The sequence below is a fragment of the Carassius auratus genome, chromosome 20 (genome assembly GCF_003368295.1).
Source record: "Carassius auratus strain Wakin chromosome 20, ASM336829v1, whole genome shotgun sequence".
NCBI lineage: Eukaryota > Metazoa > Chordata > Actinopteri > Cypriniformes > Cyprinidae > Carassius > Carassius auratus.
In genome coordinates this window covers 23,217,064-23,243,485 of record NC_039262.1, presented here as the reverse complement: position 1 = coordinate 23,243,485, position 26,422 = coordinate 23,217,064, and the positions used below count along the sequence as shown (strand labels likewise).

The 26,422-nt window shown below is 36.5% G+C and overlaps 1 protein-coding gene across 1 annotated transcript in view; it reads right to left on the bottom strand.

Moving 5' to 3' along the window:
* Positions 1-26,422, bottom strand: part of LOC113037726 (connector enhancer of kinase suppressor of ras 3-like) — a 42,591-nt gene that overhangs the window by 10,485 nt on the left and 5,684 nt on the right. The window contains exons 2-13 of the mRNA XM_026195071.1: positions 24,268-24,431; positions 16,507-16,709; positions 15,007-15,094; positions 13,347-13,388; positions 12,320-12,439; positions 12,174-12,233; positions 11,948-12,016; positions 10,347-10,493; positions 8,308-8,417; positions 6,947-7,134; positions 4,131-4,217; positions 2,386-2,675 (exon numbers count right to left, since the gene is read on the bottom strand). Coding sequence (XP_026050856.1) covers positions 2,386-2,675; positions 4,131-4,217; positions 6,947-7,134; positions 8,308-8,417; positions 10,347-10,493; positions 11,948-12,016; positions 12,174-12,233; positions 12,320-12,439; positions 13,347-13,388; positions 15,007-15,094; positions 16,507-16,709; positions 24,268-24,431 — 1,568 coding nt within the window. The remainder of the gene's footprint in view (positions 1-2,385; positions 2,676-4,130; positions 4,218-6,946; positions 7,135-8,307; positions 8,418-10,346; positions 10,494-11,947; positions 12,017-12,173; positions 12,234-12,319; positions 12,440-13,346; positions 13,389-15,006; positions 15,095-16,506; positions 16,710-24,267; positions 24,432-26,422) is intronic.

Below are 26,422 nucleotides of genomic sequence, written 5' to 3'. Positions count from 1 at the left end.
AAAGAAGGACTTGTGAAAGAAAGCTGCTTGTGTTGTTGTCAGATAAAGTCCCCTGCGCTTCAGCTATCGACCGCTGCGCGGCGCTGTCGCATTACACAGAAGACTCGAAGAATAGCTCAAAAACTATCTTCAACATTTTATGCTTTGGAACACATTTATAATCTCCTGTAAAAATTACATTATTCGTATGATATGATACACAAGTAGAAAATAAAGTAAATGCCCTAGAAAGGCTATTCGCATAACACAGGTAGGCTACTTAAAAATGGGCGGGACTTTGTAGCCTGGATCTGATCTGATTGGTCAGGTATGACTATTTTATTATTTTATTTTATTCTAATGTAACATTTTAATTTATATTATACGCATACAACTTGGGAATTAATAGATTTAAAATTAAGCCTACACTACATGTTTTGGACCCGTTTTAAAGTTGTATAAAATGTTTTAAATACACCCTTCTGCTGGGAACAGAATAATCCCGTTTATATATATATATATATATATATATATATATATATATATATATATATATATATATATATATATATATATATATATATATATATATATATATATATATCAAAGTTATCCCAATCTTACTAAAACGTTTTTTTTTTTTTTTTTTTGTACAACACAAACTTGAGCATTTAATCCAGATCAAACCCAAACTTGTATTTTGTGAACTAATCTGAATTTAGAATCTTTTTTCTTTTGTTCTGTTGAACAGCCCATTTTAAAGATCTGATCCAATCTTATGGCCAAAATCAGATCAAATAACTTTTGAACAATTGCCCCTAAATCTCCTCAATCAAGATTGTTCAGATTTTTTTTAATCAGCTTTCTGAACCGCGAGCGTCCTCTGGAAGAAGACCATTAAATACAGACAGACACAAGTATCCATGGTGCGAGAGGATTCTTTATTAATAGTGTAAAAGATGATCATGATAATTGAGTATCAAGTAGTATCCTATCTTGCTCAAGATGACTCGCTCTAGTGTAACAGCAGGTGGTTTTAACCACACACGTGTTTGTAACAGTTTGTTTGCATCTGAAGCGACTGAAATGACTCAAGCGTGAGTAAAACTCACAACAGAAGACCATTTATCTGATCTAAGACACTTGCACACTGAAATGTGAGTTAATAATAATCAACAAACGATTTGAGATTTTATTATTGTACTGTAGCACAATGAAGTCTTTCACACTATGATGTGGCTAAATGTACTCGCTCTGCTCTGTGTCACTGAGAATTGAATTTAGAATTATTTTATTATTATTTAATTTCCTGATTTTGAATTGAGGTAGTAAATGCAATGCAGAATTGTAATCTGATTATATACTTAAGGAAGCAGAATTCAAATGGAATTAATAGAATAATGTAGCCAAGTTAATAAAAACATTTTGGGGTTTTAAAAAGTATTTAACCCTTTAAAAGTGTTTGAAAGGAGTAATTTATGCTCATCATGATTGTGTTTATATGATAAAATAATAATCATATTTTGAAAAACAATGCCATTTAAAATGCCATTTTTTTAAATGTATTTAAAAATTACATTTAATGCTGAATTTTCAGAAGCCATTACTCACAACACACGCTCCTTTAAAAGTCATTCCAGGATGTTTATTCGGAGCTCAAAATGTACTATTATCATCACATCTGAAAATAATTAATTAATATTTTTGTGGAAACATTATTTTTTTATGATGAATGAATGTATTAATTTCTTAAATATTACTGACCTCAATTTAAAAAAAAAAATGTGATTGTTAATTTAATAGTTAATTTGAAGTGAGTTGTTCCTCTTTTTTCTGATCAGAATAAAGTATATTCTAATTATTAGCCATAATTAGTCAAATTTCCTTGGACCTTTGAAACTTCACGAGATTGCATTTGAAGTAAATTCCACTTCCTGTCAAATTGACACTCATGTATTAAAAAGGAGTCAGTAATAAACTCAAATCTTCCCAACCCCGAAAGCAAACATTTTGAATTTCACAAAAACTCTCTTGCTGTACAGACAAGTCAATGTGCACATTTATTTAAAAAAATTACATTGTCTTTTGCATGTACATTATCTTTTCTTTTTCTTGTTTCACAATAAACATATCTTTAGCTTACCCAAAGCATATGTTTAAAAAAGCTATTTATTAAGTAGGAAATATGCTGGACCTGTATCTATAAAATACAATATATGCACAAAATTAAATAACTTCTTGATAACACAGTTCCGAGTGAAAATCCTTTTGATTTATCAGAGAAAGAGTTTTCAGTAGTGTCCTTATTGCTGAAGAAACCTTAAATAGTCTGAGGATGTCTTTAATACTGTCCCAGCTGTGTTTCTCCAGGTGCTGGATCTGAGGTGATAATACTGCAGAGGTTCAGTGTGTGAGCAGCTTGAGGCGGGCGATCCAGCTGCTGAACACTGAGGGCTCTGAGGGGCGTCTCTTGGAGGATTTGGCTGCAGGTTTCCGAGCGACCGCCTCCTGGTAGGGTATGGTGGCGCTGTTGTGTAGGTCTGTGTTGATAAAGCACTGGCTGCCGCGGATGTGGTCGACCCCTCGGACGAGACGGCCTTCTCCTGTGGGGCGGTAGGGCAGCGGGTAACAGGGCGACTCCTCTGAGATGGTGGGGATCTGTTCGTTACTCAGATACCTGTGCAAGATCTCATCACCTGAGGACAGACGGAGGAAACACCTTTTATCAGAGCTGGTGATAACTGAAAACCACTGATGGCATTCTCAAACTGAACAAGGAATCAAAGGACAAAGACAGAAATGGCAAAAACTTATCAGAATTACAAAACTTGATATAATTGGCCGACTTGCATCCAAAGCCATTTGTATAATTTGAGAGTTGTATATTCTGCTTTGTATTATCATAGCTCAATTACCATTTTTTAAACCTGTGGGACAAGAAAATATCTTTTAACTTTTCATACTGCACTAGTTTATTTCATTTATCCACTATGTCCAACAGTGCACATCACAGGAAAATGAAGTCTTTTTTCATTTATTATAATTTTTTAATAGAAAAGCTCTTTTTTTGTAATTTCCAGAACATCTAAAACGATGTATTGCACGACAGATACTTTTTCCTAATTTAAAAAAATTAACGTTTATGAAAATGACAGATTTATATGGATTTTTGCCTGTTTTCTTCTTCTTTTATTGCAAACACACTCTACTCTAACACTGTCGTCTTCCTCTGTAAACATACTTTATTTGTGAAAAATATTTTTATTTATTTTTTTATTTTATTTTTATAAAAAAACTTTTTCTTTTTGTAAAAATTCTCAGTGCACTGGACATGAAACCACAAATGTGGGACTAGTCACGATTTATAAAAATAAATTGTTACTATTTTAATATTATAATGTTAATATTATATATATATACACACACTTACTCACATATATATACATTTGTATATTTACGTAACTCATATATATATATATATATATATATATATATATATATATATATATATATATATATATAATTAAATCAAGCAAGAAACCCCCAATTATGTCCATAAAATAATCCAAGCGTATTCCTTTTGCTCATACTTTGACACACATTTTACACACCAGTGTGTGCCACCGATTACAGATTTAACGTTTATGATTTTTCAGCAAATCTGAAGATTCTTCCAGACAGATTTCCAGCAGAAAGCTGCTTGTTTTGAAAGTAACTTTTATGTGAACTGTGCTTTATTAAGTTTTGCCCTGCAATATTTCACTAAAAATTTGCTAATGTGACAAGTTTAAGTTACATTGTGACAATAATTTACAATGTTGAATTTATGCTTGGATTCTGCCAGACTACGAACAAAGCAACAATGTAAACAAAAAAATTAAAATCACGATGCAACATGAAAACTTGCTTTTGACTAGCTATGATAACAGGCTTTCTTCGGTAGCAATGAGAAAACAACTCTACATCTGTGTACAGTTCACTGTTATGTTTGCTTATGGAGACAGAAGACAAACAGATAAACAGAGACAAAAATGTCATGCACACAGCGTTATCTGACCTTTGTCTGCTCCCGCCCATCTAATGTTGACGCTGACAGCTGGAGATGAACTCGCTTCAGCTGTAGTTTCTACACAGGCAGGTGTTGCGCTTACCTTTCCGTCCAAGAGCCCAGGGTCTGGAGGGGGAGTCCGACGTGCTCAGGCAAGTGTCTACCGGCATGGACATGGGACGCGGCTTCCCTAAAGCACATGCACAATGAAAGAATCAGTCTAATTGAGTCTTTGCTTGAGCCACGCTGGCTTAGACTTTTATTTAAAGGCTCTGAGTGAAACCATAGAACCATCCATAAGAGTCTCCTCTTTTATTTCTGATTTTATTTTGTTTTGAAGCTTTGTTCACAATGCACTCAGATGCCACATAGTTCACTGAAGAGCTTTATTAAAAACTCATTCTCTACTATAGGAGAGGAAGAATTGTATAAACTTGTTAAATCATCTAAACCAACAACATGTATGTTAGACCCTATACCATCTAAGCTCTTAAAAGAGGTGCTTCCAGAAGTCATAGATCCTCTCCTGACTATTATTAATTCCTCATTGTTATTAGGACATGTCCCCAAAACCTTCAAACTGGCTGTTATTAAGCCTCTCATAAAAAAGCCACAACTTGACCCCAGAGAACTAGTTAATTATAGACCAATCTCGAATCTCCCTTTTCTGTCCAAGATACTAGAAAAGGTGGTATCCTCACAATTATATTCCTTCTTAGAGAAAAATGGTATATGTGAGGATTTCCAGTCAGGATTTAGACCGTATCATAGTACTGAGACTGCTCTCCTTAGAGTTACAAATGATCTTCTCTTATCATCTGATCGTGGGTGTATCTCTCTATTAGTTTTATTGGATCTTAGTGCTGCGTTTGACACAATTGACCACAACATTCTTTTGCATAGACTTGAACACTTTGTTGGCATCAGTGGAAGTGCATTAGCATGGTTTAAATCGTACTTATATGACCGCCATCAGTTCGTAGCAGTGAATGAAGATGTATCATATCGATCACAAGTGCAGTATGGAGTACCTCAAGGCTCAGTTCTAGGGCCGCTACTCTTCACGCTTTATATGTTGGGAGATATCATCAGGAAACATGGTGTTAGCTTTCACTGTTATGCTGATGATACGCAGCTCTATATTTCCTCGCAGCCCGGTGAAACACACCAATTTGAAAAACTAATGGAATGCATAGTCGATATAAAAAATTGGATGACGAGTAATTTCTTACTGCTAAATTCAGAAAAAACAGAGGTGTTAATCATAGGGCCTAAAAACTCTACTTGTAATAACCTAGAACACTGTCTAAGACTTGATGGTTGCTCTGTCAATTCTTCGTCATCAGTTAGGAACCTAGGTGTGCTACTTGATCGCAATCTTTCCTTAGAAAGCCACGTTTCTAGCATTTGTAAAACTGCATTTTTCCATCTCAAAAATATATCTAAATTACGGCCTATGCTCTCAATGTCAAATGCAGAAATGTTAATCCATGCATTTATGACTTCAAGGTTAGACTACTGTAATGCTTTATTGGGTGGTTGTTCTGCACGCTTGGTAAACAAACTACAGCTAGTCCAAAATGCAGCAGCAAGAGTTCTTACTAGAACCAGGAAGTATGACCATATTAGCCCGGTCCTGTCCACACTGCACTGGCTCCCTATCAAACATCGTATAGATTTTAAAATATTGCTTATTACTTATAAAGCCCTGAATGGTTTAGCACCTCAGTATTTGAATGAGCTCCTTTTACATTATACTCCTCTACGTCCGCTACGTTCTCAAAACTCAGGCAATTTGATAATACCTAGAATATCAAAATCAACTGCGGGCGGCAGATCCTTTTCCTATTTGGCGCCTAAACTCTGGAATAACCTACCTAACATTGTTCGGGAGGCAGACACACTCTTGCAGTTTAATTAAAGACCCATCTCTTTAACCTGGCATACACATAACATACTAATATGCTTTTAATATCCAAATCCGTTAAAGGATTTTTAGGCTGCATTAATTAGGTAAACTGGAACCGGAACACTTCACATAACACCGTACTTTCTACATCATTAGAAGAATGGCATCTACGCTAATATTTGTCTGTTTCTCTCTTGTTCCAAGGTCACCGTGGCCACCAGATCCAGTCTGTGTCCAGATCAGAGGGTCACTGCAGTCACCCGGATCCAGTACGTATCCAGACCAGATGGTGGATCAGCACCTAGAAAGCACCTCTACTGCCCTGAAAGACAGCGGAGACCAGGACAACTAGAGCCCCAGATACAGATCCCCTGTAAAGACCTTGTCTCAGAGGAGCACCAGGACAAGACCACAGGAAACAGATGATTCTTCTGCACAATCTGACTTTGCTGCAGCCTGGAATTGAACTACTGGTTTCGTCTGGTCAGAGGAGAACTGGCCCCCCAACTGAGCCTGGTTTCTCCCAAGGTTTTTTTCTCCATTCTGTCACCGATGGAGTTTCGGTTCCTTGCCGCTGTCGCCTCTGGCTTGCTTAGTTGGGGTCACTTCATCTACAGCGATATCGTTGACTTGATTGCAAATTAAAACAGACACTATTTCAACTGAACAGAGATGACATCAATGAATTCAATGATGAACTGCCTTTAACTATCATTTTGCATTATTGAGACACTGTTTTCCAAATGAATGTTGTTCAGTGCTTTGGCGCAATGTATTTTGTTTAAAGCACTATATAAATAAAGGTGATTGATTGATTGATTGATTAAAAACGTCATATTGCCTCATCAGATTGATTCAAACCATATTATTTTGACTTCTTTGTCATAAGAGTAACTTGTACATGCAATGGACTAGTCATCCTGCATGCAGCCAACTATCAGCTCAATAGAAATACATTTTCTTATCATTATGTTACAAAATAAAGTCATGTATGATGAACAGATACTAACCTCTCGACGGGGTCCGCTGTCTCAGTCGCGCCTTTGGGGCGGCGATCTCAGTTGGGTTTACGCTTGGTTTGCTGTTGAAGTCGCTGATATTTGAACGTCGTCTACTAGCTAAATCCAGAGATGAGTTGGGCGACTCTGAACCTTTTGGTCTCATCTTAACTGCTGCATATTCACTCGTCTCTGCACCCCTGCACACATAAAGAGATATGAATAAAAAGTTTGTATTTACAAGTTGGAAAGTCATAATTACGACGTCGGGTGAGTCACTTTGGCCAGAGCAAGATGCACCTTTTCTATGAAAAATCCAGCAAGATTTCTACACCCTACTTCTAGAAAATGAAGAATAAAGAGTGTGCTTCAGGAGTGAATTTGCTTTTTAATACATCTTTAATAGTGCTTTAAATTGAGTTGTTAGTATACAGTTCTAGCGTAGTGTCCACACGGAGATGCATTTAGCTGCATACACATATATTTTGTAGTGTATAGGCGTTTCGTCCACACGGATCCTGCATTTCGGGAGAGTGAAACCAATATTTTTGAAACCAGAACCCAGAGTGGATAAATTTGAAAATGCTGCCCTTGTGTTTTCACGTACACAGCGAATCCCTATATTTCTGAAACGGTGACGTCATCAGTCCACGTCTCGCCCCTGGTCAGACACCGCCTTTTTTGTTTTTGTCATCACGTGACAAAAAAAATTCTCATTTTATTACCTTACATTAACAAAGATTAATAAAAGTGTATTGTTTCATGTTCGTTTGTATACAGCCAAAGAGTATAGGGCTTTGATACAGCATGCAAGGTTTATGCACATAGTCCAAGTCTTCTTCTCCGTTTCTAGTGTATCTCTGTGGCAGAATTACAGTGCCACATGCTGGTCTGGCATGTACACTACATCGTTTTGTTTCGGTTTTGTAGTTTCGTGTGGACGCACATATTTCTTGAGACAAGGAAAAAAAAGATTAGACAGGGAAAGCGCTGGCTTCGTGTGGACGTAGCCTAATGTGTCCAACACGCGTCTAATGCATTTTTTAGTTTGTGCCGTTTTACTTTCCACGATACCTGGCAGAGAGATTACTGCAGACAGCCACATTTGTGTGAGGAAGAGATCCCCACAACTAAATCAGTATGAGACAAATTAAAAATAGCGCAGACATTGAACAATGATGAAACTGTGCATGTGTCCAGTGCCTATATTGCATACACGTCAAAACTATGTATAAGTTAATGTCCAAGATAAACTAAGTATATCTTGGGCTAACTATAGGCAAAAAAAAAAACTATAGGCTCACTACGTTTGGAACAGAGCCACAGAATAATTGATTGAATATGAAGGAGATATCAGAGAAACAGATACTGACCGTGGGCTGTATGGCATGGAAGGAGGAGGAGGAATATAGAGATCTAATATTGCAGGTTTCTCCGGATGCTTGATTTGCACAGGATTTCTGGATGGCTCATACGATGGGCTCTAAAACAAACACAGTTATTAGTCCCTCGTTCTGCCTGGTTTAAGATATATTTACATATGATAGCTGTGAAGAAACCCTGGCTAAATAACATCTTAAATCATCTGTTAAATGAGATCAACTGGATCACAAAGCTTTTAATTTTCACTAATTCGGAATCCATAGACCTTCGATATCAACACTAAATCACTACATTAAGTATTTTTTTCTTCTTCTCAGGGACCTGTTTTATTTTGTGAGACATGCGATTCTTTTGGTGAATTATAGACTTTGCTAAAGCAAGAATTGACCAATCCACATTATTTCAAGGTTACGGCTCTACTTTTGAAGAAAGAACTGATAATAGGCTTTTTACTCAGTACGTTTCTGTATGGATTATGTGAATTGCTTAAATACAGTAATTAAGAAAGACATTTCTTGACGAGCAAGGCTTTCATTCATTGAAAGGTACATTATGTAAACTAGATTTTTACATGTCCTGAAATATGAGTGGTGCTTGTTTGTGGAAAACTTGCTGCAATAGCACACCGCTCCTCAATTAGCAGCCTGATTTATAACTGCATTCATGTTCATAACACAAATCATCATTGAAAGAAAATCGTTTTTCTTGAGCTGTGGTCTACAGTCTGACCTTTAAAAGAATAGCGAGGTGTTCGGGAGAGTCCATATGGACTAATATTAGCTACAGTATTTCTGAAATCAATGGCTGTGTGACATTTGGACCGGGAGTTTAATCAGGAGGAAACACACATCCTGATGTGAAACCCTGCTGCTGGTCCAGCAATCTTAACTGCCGTTAATCAGCATAAATCAGCTGTGGAAGATGTGTGACGTCAACATGCATTTTCAAAGGCAAGTTAACGTGTGTGTGTGTGTGTGTGTGTGTGTGTGTGGAGAGAGGAAGAAATGTTTCATTGTTTTAGTTCTGCAACACCCATGAAAAGCCATCCACTCATGTTGAAACAATGAAAGTTCATGGAGTTTGTCCAAATGTGAAACACAAAAACAGTAGAAAAGGCCTCACAAGCGGTCATTTGCATTCGACTAACTACAAACAATCTAGACTAGGTTCAAAAGTTTGGGGTTGATACGATCTTTTATGCTTAACAGGGTTGCATTTGTTCATTCAAAACAAAGTAAAAACAATGATACTGTGAAATATTATTACAATTGAAAATAAAGGTTTTCTATTTGAATTTATATAAAACGTAATTTATTTCTGTGATGCAAAGCTGAATTTTCAACATCATTATTCCAGTCTTCAGTGCCACGTGACCCTTCAGACATCAATCTAATATGCTGATTTGATGCTCAAAAACATTTCTTATTGATCTGAAACAGTTGTGCTACTTAACCCTTTAACTCTCACCCCGTCCCATATACGGGACGCCTACATTTACTTCACTATATTACAATGAAATCTAATCTAATCTTGACAAAATATATAGCGTTGGAAAGGTCTAAGACTCCCAAATATATATTTTACCAATGTTTTTTGTTAAAAATTAATGTAGGAAAAGTAATAGATTAATTTATGACAAGAGTGCACCCTTGTATCTTATAACAGGAGTTTTGACTTTTGTTTTAAAAAAAAGACTTCTTCATTGCCTTTTTCTCTATCACATTTTAGAAATCATCAAAATTTATATTGACTGAAAACTTAAAATCTCAAAATTCATCCTTTAAACCCCGTTTTAAAATCAGACATTGCATTGCATATAAATGGTAGATCAATATCATGTTACAAAATATTTTCATTCTTGAACTATACAAATTTGGAGTTTGGAAAAAAGGTTTGTAACGTGCACTATAAAGCCTATGTTCCAAACTGTGAGTGACAGTTAAGGGGTTTTAATAATACTAAAATACTTTTTTTTTTTCCAGACAAAAGCTTCCTGAGAGGCTAAACTACAGGAGAATGAGTGCAGTACCTGGACGACGGGGGGTCTCCAGCGCATGTTTTTCAGCAGTGCTGGTGTGAAGCCGCAGGTACCTGATGGTCTTTTCTTCACCATCAGTGTCACATTCTGAGGATCTTCTCTGAGCTTTTCCACCAGATTCTTCAGCTGCCAGCCCACCTGAGAAGAAGGTGACTGTTAGCTTCGTTTCTTGTATCTACGACTTTCTCACAATTGTTCCTGTATTACTTGTAATTGCTTAAGTTCTCATAACTGTAATCGTAATTGTTCTCGTAATTTCCGTACTGTTACCGTAATTTAGACGGTAATGTTTTCTCTTGGTTCTTGGTTCTAAATAAATGCGACTTATAGTCCAGTGCATCTTATACATGTTTTTTCCCTCATCATGATGTATTTTTGGACTGATGCGACTTATAGTCCGAAAAATACGGTATAATTAAGTACAGTATTTATGTGCTGTAGTATGTTAGTGAAGACATTAAATTAGTTTTACTTCTTTAAAACATGACAAAAGCCTATTGCAACAAAGATTTAGCATGTATTTTAACAAAGTATCCCAGACAGCAACATAGTGTTGGCCCAGATCCGGCCCACATCTGGCCCGCATGAAATCCATGTGGGCCAGATGTGGGCCAGACCTGGGCCGAAACTGCTTGCTGTCTGGGATATGTTTTAAAAGTGTACTTAAGTGTGTTAAGTGTGCTCTAAGGGACAGATTTACTATCAGCTTGCGCCAGCGCAAACCCTCATTTGACATTAAAAAAGCTATACCGTCAAAGACACTCATTGGGAAATTAACACTGAAAAGGTGTGGACAGTTATTTTTGCGACTCACATTATTGAATATGCATTTGTGGGAGTTTCCCTTTTAATCTGCAAATTTATGGGAGGACAGCATTTAAGTGAATCGTGATTTACTAAGATTTGTGATCGTCAATTCACTAGTATTTGTGACATTATTTAAAGCAAGCGGTCATTTGTTTCTACTCGTGGTACATTGCATTGGTATATATGTAAAAGAGATGTTGCGTAAGTGTTCTTTAATATGTGTTATTTAATAAGTCACACGCAGAATTTTCCCCTTTTACGGAAATGCACGTAAACGTTTAGTAAATTTAGCCCTATGTATGCTAAAATGGCCTTAACTTTATTAATGTCATATTATCTGCAAGCACATTTTTAAATAAATATACTACAGGTGCACAATCAATACGATTACATTCACTTCTTTTTCACAAGGGTGGACTTTTATAGAAATGAAACCTGGACATAAACGATCATAAATGGGGGAAAGCTGATCCTACTGTAGCTGAGCAAATGTAGTCAAACAGCTTTATGTTGTACAAACACAAACGGGTCGCCACTAACCCAATGCTTTCTCTGTAAATATGAGGTGAATAAAACCAGCACTGATCCAAAACAATGATAAAGGTGTTCATAATAATATGGTTATCCAAAAGGCTTTTGAGCACATATCTCCCGCTTTCTCTCCCATGGATCAGGTTTACTCAGTCTAACACAAAAGCTCACCATCTTGCCTACTTTCACTCTTTTAGGGCAGAACAATTACCCATAATCCTCTTCACTATCATGTGACAGATGGATGGACTCACCACTGTTTGCCTGTTGACTTGAATCACCTCATCGCCTGCATGAATCCTCTGAGTCCTGTCTGCTGGAGACTGAAGGGTGAAACACAGACAGACTTCAATCAATCGAAGCAATGCTTGCTTGTGAACTCCATTAGTCACAGACTGTGGCTTGAATGATGCTGGACATTGATGCATTAACAGCAGAAAAAGACAAACGAGTCAAAGCGATGTTGTTCTGTTCACTCACATTTTCCGTGGTTCCGGTGATGACGTGCAGCCCATCGTAAGTGGATTTGATATACATTCCCTTTAAAACAAATTAAAGCAAGCAATACGCAGTTGTTAAGCAACAGCCAAAACAATACCAACAGGTCTTAGGTTGCTGACACTCACCATTCCCTCGCCTGCTTTGATATTCGTGATGGTGACTTCCTCCAAACAGGTCATTTGACTCTTTAAGGGGTCAGAGGTCATCCTCATGGTGGAATCACAAATGCCGGTCAAAACACTTGACTGAAATGAACAAAAAAGAATAATGTTGTGGTATTTATGATGCATTAAGTGACTGGACAACCCAGGATCATTGTAAAAACATTTATGCTAAAATATGCTGTTTCTTGCATGTTTTGCAACACTTTTAAAGAGAAATGCCCAGGGAGTGGTACTGGTTGTTGTATGCACTGCAGCAGTTTTTAAATGAAATATCCTGTGATCGGTGCTAAAGGGTTAGTGTGCTCGTTTGAAAAATATACCACTTATGCCCTACACCAAACCGAACCAAAAGTGTTAACGTATGATAAAAACACATTTGCTGACACAACCATAATGCCACTTTAGCATGCTTTTACTACTCTTTAAGCTCTTTCATAATGATTAATTTCACAGGATTCCTACCCGAGTGGTCTGCATCACAAATGCAGTGCTGTACCAGGTGGGCTATTGAGCAAGTTTACTAAATCAGAATGACATTTGTGATACAAATGTCAAATTGCATTTGTTTACTATGTACTAGAGAACAAATACGCACAGTTAGAGATCATTTACACAAAAAGGCAATTCTAGTGGCTTCCAGAAAGATCTGCATCTGATCTATTTTAACATTTATTCCTGTGCAATGCCTTGCAACATAGATTGCCATTGTAAGTTTTAACCCAATTTATGCTTGTTTTTACAAACTGACGAAATTATTATTTTGCATCCGGAACATTCCTGTAATGGAGATTGTGAGATACTGTTATCTACCACAGGATGTTCCTAAGGAAAACATCCCGAACTGAACAATAGAGTTACATCTCCACACTTAAAATGAACCCAAATGCATCACAGATATCAGCTGAATCTCTGACCTGAGAGACATTTAAACGCCTGAACGCTGAATATGCTGTGTGAGACATAACTGACGGCAAGACTTTCTACTCACCACTTCTAATATCTTCTCCTCCATTTCAAACACTGTGCAGTCCTGCAATTAAAAAGGGAGGATTCACATGAAATGCCACATTATGTGTAGTTCCCACAGGAAAATATGGAATGGTAAACATCAAATCAAAATACCAAAGAAAGTATTTAAGAAATGTAATATGAGGATTCAGAATATGGAATGTGCTGACAAATAGATGGAGAAGGGCCTGTCGTCAGTGTTTAATTATGATTTGAGGTTTGACAGGATAATTGCTGCATAGTTTAAATGTAGTGGCGGTGGAGACCATGAAGAGCGAAAGCAGAGCAGAGACATCGATCACAGTTATGAGCTGCGCATCCCCACTGAGCTCCGGCTCAATAAAACCACATGTTTCTCTGTGCTTCAGGAGGCATCTGTGTGCTTAAAGAGTTCATCAAGACATGCCTCAATACACTACTGCTCAACAGTTTGAAATGCTGTTTTGTGTGTGTGTGTGTGTGTGTGTGTGTTCATGTGTTTATCTGTTATGTGGACGTGTTTAAATGCAACTAGATATTTTAACGTAATATAATTTAATGTCTGAGTCTTGAGAATTGGTCAGTATGTTTTTAATGGTCAATTCAGAAGAAAGTCTTATATAATATATAATTTAAATTAGAAAATACAAGTAAGATGCAGTTTTTTTAAGTATCACTGATATACTTTTATAGTTTTATTAATTTGTTTAACTTTTTTTTGTTATTTTTTTTTTATCATTTGTATTTTTTTATATGTATATACAATGTTTATTCATTTGTATTTATTAGTTTTAGTTTGTTTCATTTAATTGATTTATTTTATTTTTATTTATTATAGTACTTTGACAACTCACTAGTCATTTATTTATTTACATTAATGTTTATTTTATTTCAAATAAATAAAGTGTTTTTTTGGGGGGGGGTTAAGTTTACGAAAATAACCCTGGTAAGATATGCATTAAATTTAATAACTATTTTCAAAATTTTACAAAAAAAATACGAAAAGGATGATAAAATACAATTCAAAAAGAAATTATGATTAAATTGTTATTAAAATACTGTTTTAATGGCATTTTTGAACAGTTTAATACAGACTTAGTGAATGAAATTGTGTGCATGACAACCTGCACTTTTTACCTTACAGACCAAACAAAAAATAGTTTTGTTGGTATAAATTGATGTATACTCATGGAACCCCGCACATGACATACAGGAAAAAGTATTAGGCTAAATCGCGTGCACGGTTTATTAATTTGCTCTCTCAATGTACTAAAACGTGCACACAATTACTATTTCGTTCACTCGATTTATAAATTGTGCGCACGATTAAGCAAATCAATGGACTGCAATAGTAAATTGAGGGAACACAATATTAATTGTGTGCACAATTTAGTACATTAAGGCAACGAATTAGTAAATCATGCGCACAATTTATTAATTTTTTCTTATATGTCATGTGCGGGGCTCCATAGTATACTTGTTGGTTAAGTGATGTCGAATGTTTTTTGGCTTTAATAAAACTACTTAATTTAGATTTTTGGTTACCCTTGGTTTGGTTATTTTTTCTCTTTATATATATATATATTTTTTTTTTTTCAGTGTGCAGTAATGTTTTCAAAGCTTTGACTAGGACATCAAAGCTAATGAACACAGAAACAAACCTTCTGGACAGTGGTGGTCAGTTCCAGACAGAGCTGAATGATCTTGTTTTTGGTTGTGGTGAAATCACTGACTCCTGTCAGAGGGGTCCTGCAGACAAAATCAAAGAGAACAAGTGTAATTCATCCAAAAGCTGATGAAATGTTCACATGTTTGCAAATCATGTTTCATGCAAATTCTGGTATGTGTCGTTTCAAGCCCAAACATGCAGTCTACGTATATGTACAGTATGTGTGTGTCTGAATGCCAGCTGCCTGCATGACATCACAAGGTATAAAGATCACAAGATATGAAGTGTTTTGACTGAACATAAAAACCAAAACAATAGTTATGAGACACCTGTCAGTAAAAATGTGATGCTGAAATGTATTTACAGTCATTTAAAAACCCTGTCAATGAATCATAAGGTCCTCTGCACTACAAACCATATCTAGTGTGAAAACTTAACTGTAGCGAACTAGAACTTGTTCTAAAATGTTTTCCAAACATAAAATTTTGGTTGTGGGTTCACTGGATATGTTAAGTTTTCTTAGCATGAATAGAACGTTACACGAAGGTTAGCAGAAAATTGAATTTGTCAGCCTATTCATTTGAAGTCTTTTTTTTTTTTTTTGCGTTAAAAACCCCCCCCATTCTCATAGCTTCGTAATATTACAGTTGAATCACTGATTTCACATGGACTATTTTAATGATGTCCTTACAACCTTTTTTGGCCTTTAATGTGGTAGTTGCATTGCTGTCTATTAGGGCTGAAACGATTAGTCGACATTATCGACAACGTCAAAAACCTGTCAACCCCGACTTCAAAGCAAACGGCGCCGAACCTGAAGCTGTTGAGCAGCGTAAATATATGCTGCGCGCTTTACTCTCAATAATGAAATAAACACAACAAAAACTGACAGTGGTGAGAAAGCAGCGGTTAAGAATGTGGATGTTTGCACAAGCTCTGACATTTTTGGTGAACAAACCCTCTAATTCATGAACATCATTCAAGACATTTGATCAATGTTAAACTCTTGACACTGTGAGAACTTGGTCAGTTTTCATTATATTTACATACATATTGTATTTACAAACCCTTTAATAATGTTAGCCACAGTTGTTGAAACATTCCTTGTTTGGTGGGTTAGCATACAATTCTTCAAAACGTTCTTTCAATGTGTTTAGTGAAAAATAAATTTTTATTTTTGAGTGAACTGTCCCAATATTTGTTCTTAACATTTACACATTCTTTGGATAACATTAACCGAAGTTGTTGGAACATGATTCATATAAAATCTTAAATATTCAAATAGACCTACATTTAAGGACATCACTTTTTTTTTCTTCTTAAAATTCTAAAAAAGAATTAACAAGATGTCCTGTTAACACTATTTAAAGAGCATTTCTTCCAAACATTTGCACAGCCAATTTAATAGGTTAGCCAAAGTGCTTGGAACATTCCTTGTAGGTGAAGTCTGTAAGAGACAGAAAGAGTGTGTTTGTGTATAAATCTCACATACCTGTCAAGCCAGGCCAGCATGCCCTTAGCAGCCCCTATCAGCTCCACCACAGCGGTGAGGAACACGTTAGGTGGTTTGTTTGGACTTCCTCCATCATAATTAGGGTTTTTCCTGCGCTCTGAGGCACAGTTGTGCAAGTTATTGGATGCTGATCGCATCTGACCCACCAGAGTCTTCAAGTTATCCGTCTCCACGCCACAGTTCTGCCACAACAAATAAGCATCTGCATTAGTCATTTTAGATTAAACTAGATTTTTCATCTAAAGAAAGTGGTCCTTTTACATTCAATAAAAAAAACAACCATCAATTGTTTGGTTACTCATATTGTTCCAAATATCTACTTTTGTATTTGACAGAAGAATTTTTTTTTTTACTAAAATGAGGGGAAGTAAATGATAACTGATTTTTAATTTTTTGGTGAACAATCACTTCAAGTGCAAACTGAACTTAATGTTTTCAGACACTAAATACAGTAGCTTTTTAATTAAAATGCATTATAGTTTCAATTGATGTTAAATGCAATTAGCTGAACTTGACAGTGCTTTTTCACCCACAAAGTGAACCGCAGAGCGATTATGATAAAACTAAAATATACTTTAACATAATTTCTATGGAACTTTGTATGTAATGAATTTAAATACACTTGTAATTAAACATTTGTAATGATAAAGTTTTAGTTTACTACATATACTAACTTAATATATAATTTGAAATAGCACACTATAGCTAAAATTTGTTTTCCTTTAAAGTCCTTTAAAGCAAATTGAAATAATATTAAAACATTTAAAAAATGTACTTTAAAGTAAAACTTACAAAAGCTCACTCTTTAAAACTGCAATTAAGTGTGTAAAAAAAAATGTCATAAAAGTGTACAATAAAAAAAATAGACTTTTAACATTTGAAGTACTCTACGAATGTAGTAAATTGGGGCAAGATGTCCCATTTTATTGTCAGGTAACTTACTGTTATGGATTTGGACAAAAACCCCTAAACCTAAGTATTAATAATTTGTGTATCTTCCACTTTGGTGATATGAAATGTGAAGTATGTGGTGTTTGTAATGTCATGTGACAGTGGCTACAGCGCACAGGTCATTCTCACAACCTTTCCAGCCAAAAATCCCATGGTCACTGCCTGACTTCAAAGGTATTCCAGAAAACTGTCTCTGCTCTAAACCCAGCCAGACACTGACAGACAGACTGTCTGCATGGACTTGAAGTCGGCCAAAAAGTGCACAGACTATGGCCTGGTCAACTACAACAACACAGAATACTAAAGGTGCTTGAGGGAACAACCTCACTGAGTTCAGGAAGGATGCAGGTCCCCTTCTAGAATCGTCTCCTGTTGTTTTTGTATTACAACGAAGCTTTAGCTCTGATGAGTCCACGATGGCTGAATTATTAATGGAATGATAAAAGGAAGTCCGTCCTCCAAATATTCATTTCATGTTGCCCTCTTCGAAGATGAGGAGGTATAACTGTGATAGAAATTAAAAGCAGAATCTCTCACAGACTGTAGAAACTGTTTTAGCCAGTGCTCCACACAGAGATCTGATCTGATAATCATCAGTCTGTCTAGAATGACATGAAGAATCAGAGACTGACTAAATCCAGAAGAACTGTGGCAATGTCTCCGAGATGCTTTGTGAAATCTACCTGCAAAGCTACAGTACTTTTCAAAGTTTTAGGCACCTGTGTAAAAATGCTGTAAAATGAGGATGCGCCCAAAAGTAATGTCATAAATAGATTTTCTTTATCAATTAACTATTTTAAAAAAATTAATTTAAAAAAGAAATCATAAATCATAAAAGAAAAATGGATAATTTTGATCCATACAAATGAAGAGTTCGGATCCAAAACGTGATAAACGCCATAAAAAAAAAATATTGTATCTGGTCGGTATTGAAAAGTCCATTTTTAATTTTACGCAAAATGCAATATTCCCAGAGTTATTAGGTCATGCTTTCTCACTTGTTGTCAAAACCACGACAAACGACAGTCTGCCTTTTTTGCAGAATGTGATATATCCGTCCAACCAATCACAGCGCTCCATTTGACGCACTCTAGACAGTAATGCCGGTTCTCTGAATACACCCAGCATCCTAGTTTTCTTCATCTACTTTGTACTTTGTGATCAACAAACAAGGGCTGCATGATAAATTTGATATTAATGGGCATCCCGTCAGTAAAGCGGGTTCTGTGATTAATTGTACAGGTAAATCTCCACGTGCTTTCAGATGGAAATAATTCAAATGCATTTAATAAACAGAGCCATAGATCCCAGACAAGCTATGCAATACTGCGTTCATTAGATGAATCGCATTCGATTATGAACATGATATTGCATAGCTTCTCAGTGTTAAGTGTTTTTATGAATGCCATTTATGTTTTTGTTAATAGAGTAGATAACACTAGTCAACTAAATGAATGTAACATGGCAAAGATGAATGCACTTTTGGAAGTTGAATGTAAGGGAAATGTAATTTTGGAATTTCTGTGGTCTAATGTAGCACTGTGACTGTTTCTCCCATACTTGATTTTGACTTGACCTGACCTGCAGCTGTCGCTGTTGAACAGTGTTATTCCTGCTTCCTGCTAGCCTTGCTGCTGTTTTGTGATCGTAGCCCTGTGTAGCTTTGTTTTTTTTTTTTCTGTAGAATATTTATCTTACTGTCACTCTCTGTTGTTTAATATGATAAAATATAACTTAATTTCCACAATATTTCTGTAATTATCTATCAATCTAATCTGATTAACTTGAGTGATCACTTTTATTTTAAATCCATGAGTGCAGTGCAGTGCACCTGCACTGTGTTAGCACCCGTTAGCTTGTCATTTGCGTTTCCTTTCGTGCCTATCGCTGTTTTCTTTCTCTTCTCCTCTCTCTAGCTACTCTCTCTCTCCAGTTTTTTCACAAGTTCATCAAACAACTGTGGTAAGATTCTTTCATCAAGCACGGTGAGTAGTGGCTTCTCCTGCTATTGTTATTTGCACTGCTTGCCACATGTACAGTTTATCGATCTCTGTTGGTGATGAGGGATTCACATGTGATAAATGCCGGGGAAATGGTTAAGCTGACAGAGAAGATTTCAGAATTAGAGACATGCATCCAAACTTTAAATGAGGCAGTAAGAATTGAGGGTCCTAGACATGGCTTTGGATGCGTCTAGCTCAGGGAGTGCCTTATAGATCCCCTGAGGAACAGTTCCACTCATTCTCTACTATAGGAGAGGAAGAATTGTATAAACTTTAAATCATCTAAACCAATAACATGTATGTTAGACCCTATTCCATCTAAGCTCCTAAAAGAGGTGTTTCCAGAAGTCATAGATCCTCTTATGACTAATATTAATTCGTCATTAGGATATGTCCCCAAAACCTTCAAACTGGCTGTTATTAAGCCTCTCATAAAAAAAAAAGACCTAGTTAATTATAGACCGATCTCAAATCTCCCTTTTCTGTCCAAAATACTAGAAAAGGTAGTATCCTCACAATTATATTCCTTTTTAGAGAAAATTGGTATCTGTGAGGATTTTCAGTCAGGATTTAGACTGTATCATAGTAATGAGACTGCTCTCCTTAGAGTTACAAATGATCTGCACTTATCATCTGATCGTGGTTGTATCTCTCTATTAGTGCTGTTGGATCTTAGTGCTGCATTCGACACTATTGACCACAACATTCTTTTGCATAGACTAGAACATTTTGTTGGCATTAATGAAAGTGCATTAGCATGGTTTAAATCATACTTATATGACTGCCATCATTTCGTAGCAGTGAATGAAGATGTATCATATCGATCACAAGTGCAGTATGGAGTACCTCAAGGCTCAGTACTAGGGCCGTCACTCTTCACACTTTACATGTTACCCTTGGGAGATATCATCAGGAAACACGGTGTTGGCTTTCACTGTAAAGCTGATGATACTCAGCTCTATTTTTTTTCGCGGTCCAGCGAAACATACCAATTTGAAAAACTAACGGAATGCATAGTCGATATAAAATACTGGATGACGAGAAATTTCTTATTGCTTAATTCTGAAAAAAAAAAACAGGTGTGTTAATTATAGGACCTAGAAACTCTGCATGTATTAACATAGAACACTGTTTAAGACTCTGTCAATTCTTCGTCATCAGTTAGGAACCTAAGTGTGCTATTTGATAGTAATCTTTCCTTAGAAAGCCACGTTTCTAGCATTTGTAAAACTGCATTTTTCCATCTCAAAAATATATCTAAATTATGGCCTATACTCTCAATGTCAAATGCAGAAATGTTAATCCATGCATTTATGATCTCAGGGTTAGATTATTTTAACGCTTTATTGGGTGGTTGTTCTGCACGCTTAGTAAACAAACTACAGCTAGTCCAAAATGCAGCAGCAAGAGTTCTTACTAGAACTATGAAGTATGACAATATTAGCCCGGTCCTGTCAACACTGCACTGGCTCCCCATCAAACATAGATATAGATATAGATTTTCAAATATTGCTTATTACTTATAAAGCCCTGAATGGTTTAGGACCTCAGTATTTGAATGAGCTCCTGTTACATTATACTCCTCTACGCCCGCTACGTTCTCAAAGCTCAGGCAATTTGATAATTCCTAGAATATCAAAATCAACTGCGGGCGGCAGATCCTTTTCCTATTTAGCGACTAAACTCTGGAATAACCTACCTAACATTGTTTGGGAGGCAGACACACTCTTTCAGTTTAAATCTAGACTAAACACTGATCTCTTTAACCTGGCATACACATAACATACTAATATGCTTTTAATATACAAATCCGTTTTAGGATTTTTAGGCTGCATTAATTAGATAAACCGGAACCGGGAACACTTCCCATAACACCCTATGTATTTGCTACATCATTAGAAGAATGGCATCTACGCTAATATTAGTCTGTTTCTCTCTTATTCTGAGGTCACTGTAGCCACCAGATCCAGTCTGTATCCAGATCAGAGGGTCACTGCACTGCACAACTGAGCCTGGTTTCTCCCAAGGTTTTTTTCTCCATTCTGTCACCGATGGAGTTTTGGTTCATTGCCACTGTTGCCTCTGGCTTGCTTAGTTGGGGTCACTTCATCTACAGCGATATCATTGACTTGATTGCAAATGATTGCACGGACACTATTTAAACTGAACTGAGATGATGACATCACTGAATTCATTGACCTGACTTAATGTGATGTTGTTCTTGTTTATGGAATTGGAATGGAATTGTATTTTATTGCTGAAATTAATTTATAGCAGTAACAAGATGACCCGTTGAATTCAGTTTGGGAGCAATGACTGACTAATGTATTTTTAGTCCAGTGCCTGAATATACGATTAATATTGACCAAGTTCAGTGGCTGTTATATGTGGATAAACTTACTATGTTGTGAATTTTCATCAGTTTCAACATGAAAAATAACTTTCATATCGATTCGATGGATTTATTGTGTTTTGGGGGGGGGGGGGGATAATAAAATTTTACAATAAATCTTTGAAAATCAAAACCTGGATTTGAATGTTTAGTGTTGTTATTATAACCTAAAGATGCTATGAGAATGTTTGAAGCAAAAAATTGTGGTTTTCATCTTGCCACTTTTCTTGGTAAAAATGTTTTATTGCATTTTAGAACCAAACTCTTCAAATAAACCATTGGTGGTGTTAGAAACTGTTCAGACTCTTCTATCTTCTGTCAAGAGTTTAAAATTGCTCAGACTCTTCTATCAATGGACAAATAATGGATTCCAGATGAGACAATTTTTAGGTCTGTCTGATATTGTACTAAACTATGGTACTTTACCGCTGTGGAATCGAGCCAGAGAGAGTTGGGGAGTTTAGCACGTCCTCTAACACTCATGAAAGCGATTTTAAAAATAACCAGAGACCGAACAGATACACAGGGTTAAGATGAGGCTGAGGCGGAAACTACTGGAACAATGGCGTGACATATTTTCCTGCACTGGTTACTGTGTGTTTGTCTGTATGAGTTTGTGTGTGTGTGTGAGTGTTGGGCGGGGGGGCTCTCTGACAGGTGGGTGGGTCACATCTGTTTCCTGCTCTCCAGGAGATATCTTCTACCCATGAGTGCTAGAGCTGACCTCTCACAAACTGTCTATCCCAGCCTTCATGTTACAGCTCCTCTGTGGTTCTCCCTTCAGTGCTGCCTAGAACAGGTGACGCTTAAAAACAAACGGTTAATCTTTTCTTCATCTTTGTGTGCAGCCACCCGGTCTGACAGGTAGAGTGCCGACATCAAACCACATAGCTTCCATTTACTGTTTGCTGCAGACACACCTTTTGTTCAATTTTTGTACAATTATGGAAGGATTTAAAGGATTAGTTCACTCAGTGTTGTTATTTGCACGGTAACATCTTTCAAACCTGAATGAATTTGTTACTTCTTGCATATGATGATTATCACGTGCTGTCAAACAACATACAATGATATTAGTAATATTACTAATACTAATTTATTATAATTGTATACAATTCAATCTAAACAAATTAAAATACAAAAACTATTTAGATTGCATATAAAATATTTGTCCATTTGGACTACACAGATTTAACATAAACAATTCATAAATCTTACATTTAGACAAACATATTTTTGAGTTTTGGGTTTTATTTTTATTTTGTTTAGATTAAATTGTATAGAATTATTTGAGAGCAAAGTTGAGTGAATTTAGGCATCACAATATTATAGTTTTTTTTTTTTCAAGTTAGATTTAGTGTTTTAAAAATGTAATTAATAATATTAATAACCCCTCCCCCCACTCTAAAAAAGGGCATCAAATCAAAATACAAAAGGCAAAAATTGTCATTTGTCATATACTTATCAATATTAGAGATTTTTAGATTTAGCTGTAATTTGTTTTAATATAATAATATATATTAATATATATATAAATGTGTCCATATGGCTCATTTTGCCTAATGTCTCCAGTCTAATGTGTGTTTGTACTCCAGGTTTGGAACTTCATGAGGTTGAGGCTTTCATTTTTGAGTGAACTATCCCTTTAAGACACATTTGATGTTGCTACACATCGTATTAGCTTCCCTTCTAAAAGTTTCACGTACAAACAAATTACACAGAGAAATGGCAACAACACAGAAAGTGTCTCATCAGTGTCTCTCTAGGGTGCAGTCTCCTATTATAAGGTCTCTGAATGAACACTGTTTGTTCCAGCTGACCCTCCCCATTCAGATCCACCACAGTGTTGGGACACAGAGCGCCAGCTAGCACAGCTTCTGCGATAACAATCTGCACGGTCTACAACTTTAGCTTTTGCTAACTGCACACAAAAACACACACAGGTTTATACAGGCCTCTAGTCCCGCATGTGTTTTAAGGTGCACTTTGTGGTCATTAAACCTGTCTGAATGGGGGGAAAAAAGAAAGAGAGCGGGGGAAGTTGAGAAGAAACCTTGGGAAGGAAGTGAGCGGAAACAGCTGATCGGAATGCCTGGGAAATCTCTGCTTTCCTGTTCACGGCAGTCTCCACCTATAACACGGCTCACGCTCTTCCAGTGCTAGAGAAGGGCATTTGTGACAGAATGTTAAGACACTTGGCTATGATTGCAACGAATAGCAAACTGCCATATACTCTTACTATTTCTGTGATAATGTTTCCTCTATTGCTGGCTACAAACACAGCACAACCACTTCAGTCCAGTTGACAAACAAATGACTCTTAAAAGAGGAGTGCAAAGGTCAGCACCTACAAATCCTTGGGAAAAGGGCATCTGAGTGAGCTGAGGTACTGACCAATGCGCAGAGCAGATCCACAGCCTCCAGAATCAGCTCCTGGTGGCCGACGCGGCTCATCGTCAGCTCCTCCAGATCCTGATGGGAAATCTTCAGAAGCCGCTCTCCACTGATCTTCTCTCTCTCGAAGTAAGGAACGTACTGCTGGAGACTGTCGTCCAGGCCTGAGACGCAGACAGAAAGTGAGCATGAGAGACACAACACAAAGAAACTCTTTCAGGGAGAGTGTGGGTCCTTGTGTGTTTTGACACCGCAAGCGTCAATATAAGACATTTGCACTAGCTCCTCAGTATTTCTCACGCACAAGTGCCAGTTACCTGGTCTGAGAACAGATCATTGCTATACGAGGCCAAACAAATAAAGCGAGATCTATGAGATTACATCACTGTCCTGCGGTTGATGAGACTGGGGTCTCCTGGTGTGTGAGAAAATGCAGTCATGCCATCATTAATTCAACAGACTGACAGATGAAACAGATGAACAGCAAGCGTTTGCTTGGCAACTTTGCCTGTTAATCAATGTGTGACTTCAAAATGCATTCAGCAAATGATGTCAAGCCTTTAACCCTTGCATATGATCTCATGTATTGCTAACACGTAAAAATACATTTTTAAGAATAACTTACATCATTTATTCTTACGTAAATAAGGGTTGGCATAAATGGGTGATTATTATGTGTCGAAACCAATTTTGGGCTACATTTCACCGCAAAGTCAGAAGCCAATAATAATAATAATTAATTCTATTTTGTATTGATTCCCTAAATTCACACATATATAAAAAAGAGGAAGATTTATCATAATTATAATTATATATATATAGGACTATCATGAATTACATTTATTTGAATTATCATTAAAAATACAGATTTATAAAAAAATAAATAAAAATAAACAATTATTAATTCCACCTATCAATGTGTAAATTTAATTTTAAAAAATTGTCTTACCAACTGAGTAATTCATAATCATATCATGTGATTATTTTTCTAATCAATTTAGATTAATTAAAGTTTTAATTGATTTACAGCTCTTGCCACAAGCCAAAAAACTCAATTATCCTAAAAATTCAAAGTTGTAAATAAAGCTGTAAACAAAACTAAAACCAGAGTTTACTGGAGTGTGTTTTACAAGAAAATACTAATTCAGTCTTTCTAAAATATTTAATTCAATGTGTTGCTTGCTGGTTACTTTAAAATTTCCACAAAAATACTTTCAGAGTAAATCCTACACCAAATTCTATTTTAGAGAAGGCTAAACTTTTTAATGTATTGTATTGTCTTTTTTATCTTGGAGAGAAATGACCAGGGCATGTTTTGGTAAGATTCAGCCTCACTCGACTCATTTGAATGCCTTTCACTCGAAAGCTAGACTTACAGTACTTTGCAAACCAAGTCTGGGAGAGACAGAGAAGCTCTTTTCCCCCTGAAACTTTTGTCTGAATTGGGGAGGTGAGCTCAAAACACCCTTCTGTCCACTGTGTGTGAGACTGCAGTATGAAAAGGGGCTCTTTGTGGGGGGTAGGTAGCCCTTATAAGATCAAAGAGAAAGCGAGAAAAGGAGGCAAAGAGGGGTCAAAGGGCAACGTTAGGGACTCCTGAATCCCCTCCACCCTCATTGCCCCTACTGAGAGACAACAGCTGCACTTTCTGAGCTCAAAAAGAGACACAGTGTCAATGAAACCACCAGAGAAAAGCTGCCACATATGAGAAAGTGTCAACAATAACAGTCCACAGTGTGAGCCAATGAACATCAGCTTTTCTCATCTCTAATTCTTAAGGTATTCTGTGTTAATTAATCTGGCAAAGCTAAAGGGATACAGGCATGTGCCATTCAGTTTGACTGATCTGCACTTTTGGTGATGAAATGTTATCTATGCTGCGATGATGTCTGTAAACTAGTCGACTGATATATCGCCAAAGCTGATATATCGGCCGATATTTGGCATTTTTCAAATATAGGCATCGGCCAATAGACGGTTTCATCGGTCGCACGCGCCTGGACCTAAGTTAACTTCCGGTCTGTGTTGTGTATATCGGTCTGGCTGCAGTGCCATCTACAAACGCAGTTAAAGGCAAGGTGATGAGTAGACTGAAGTTGGGCTCAGGTGGTTGTGCTGCGGGATGTGTTTCCCATACATTTATTTATTTTTGGAG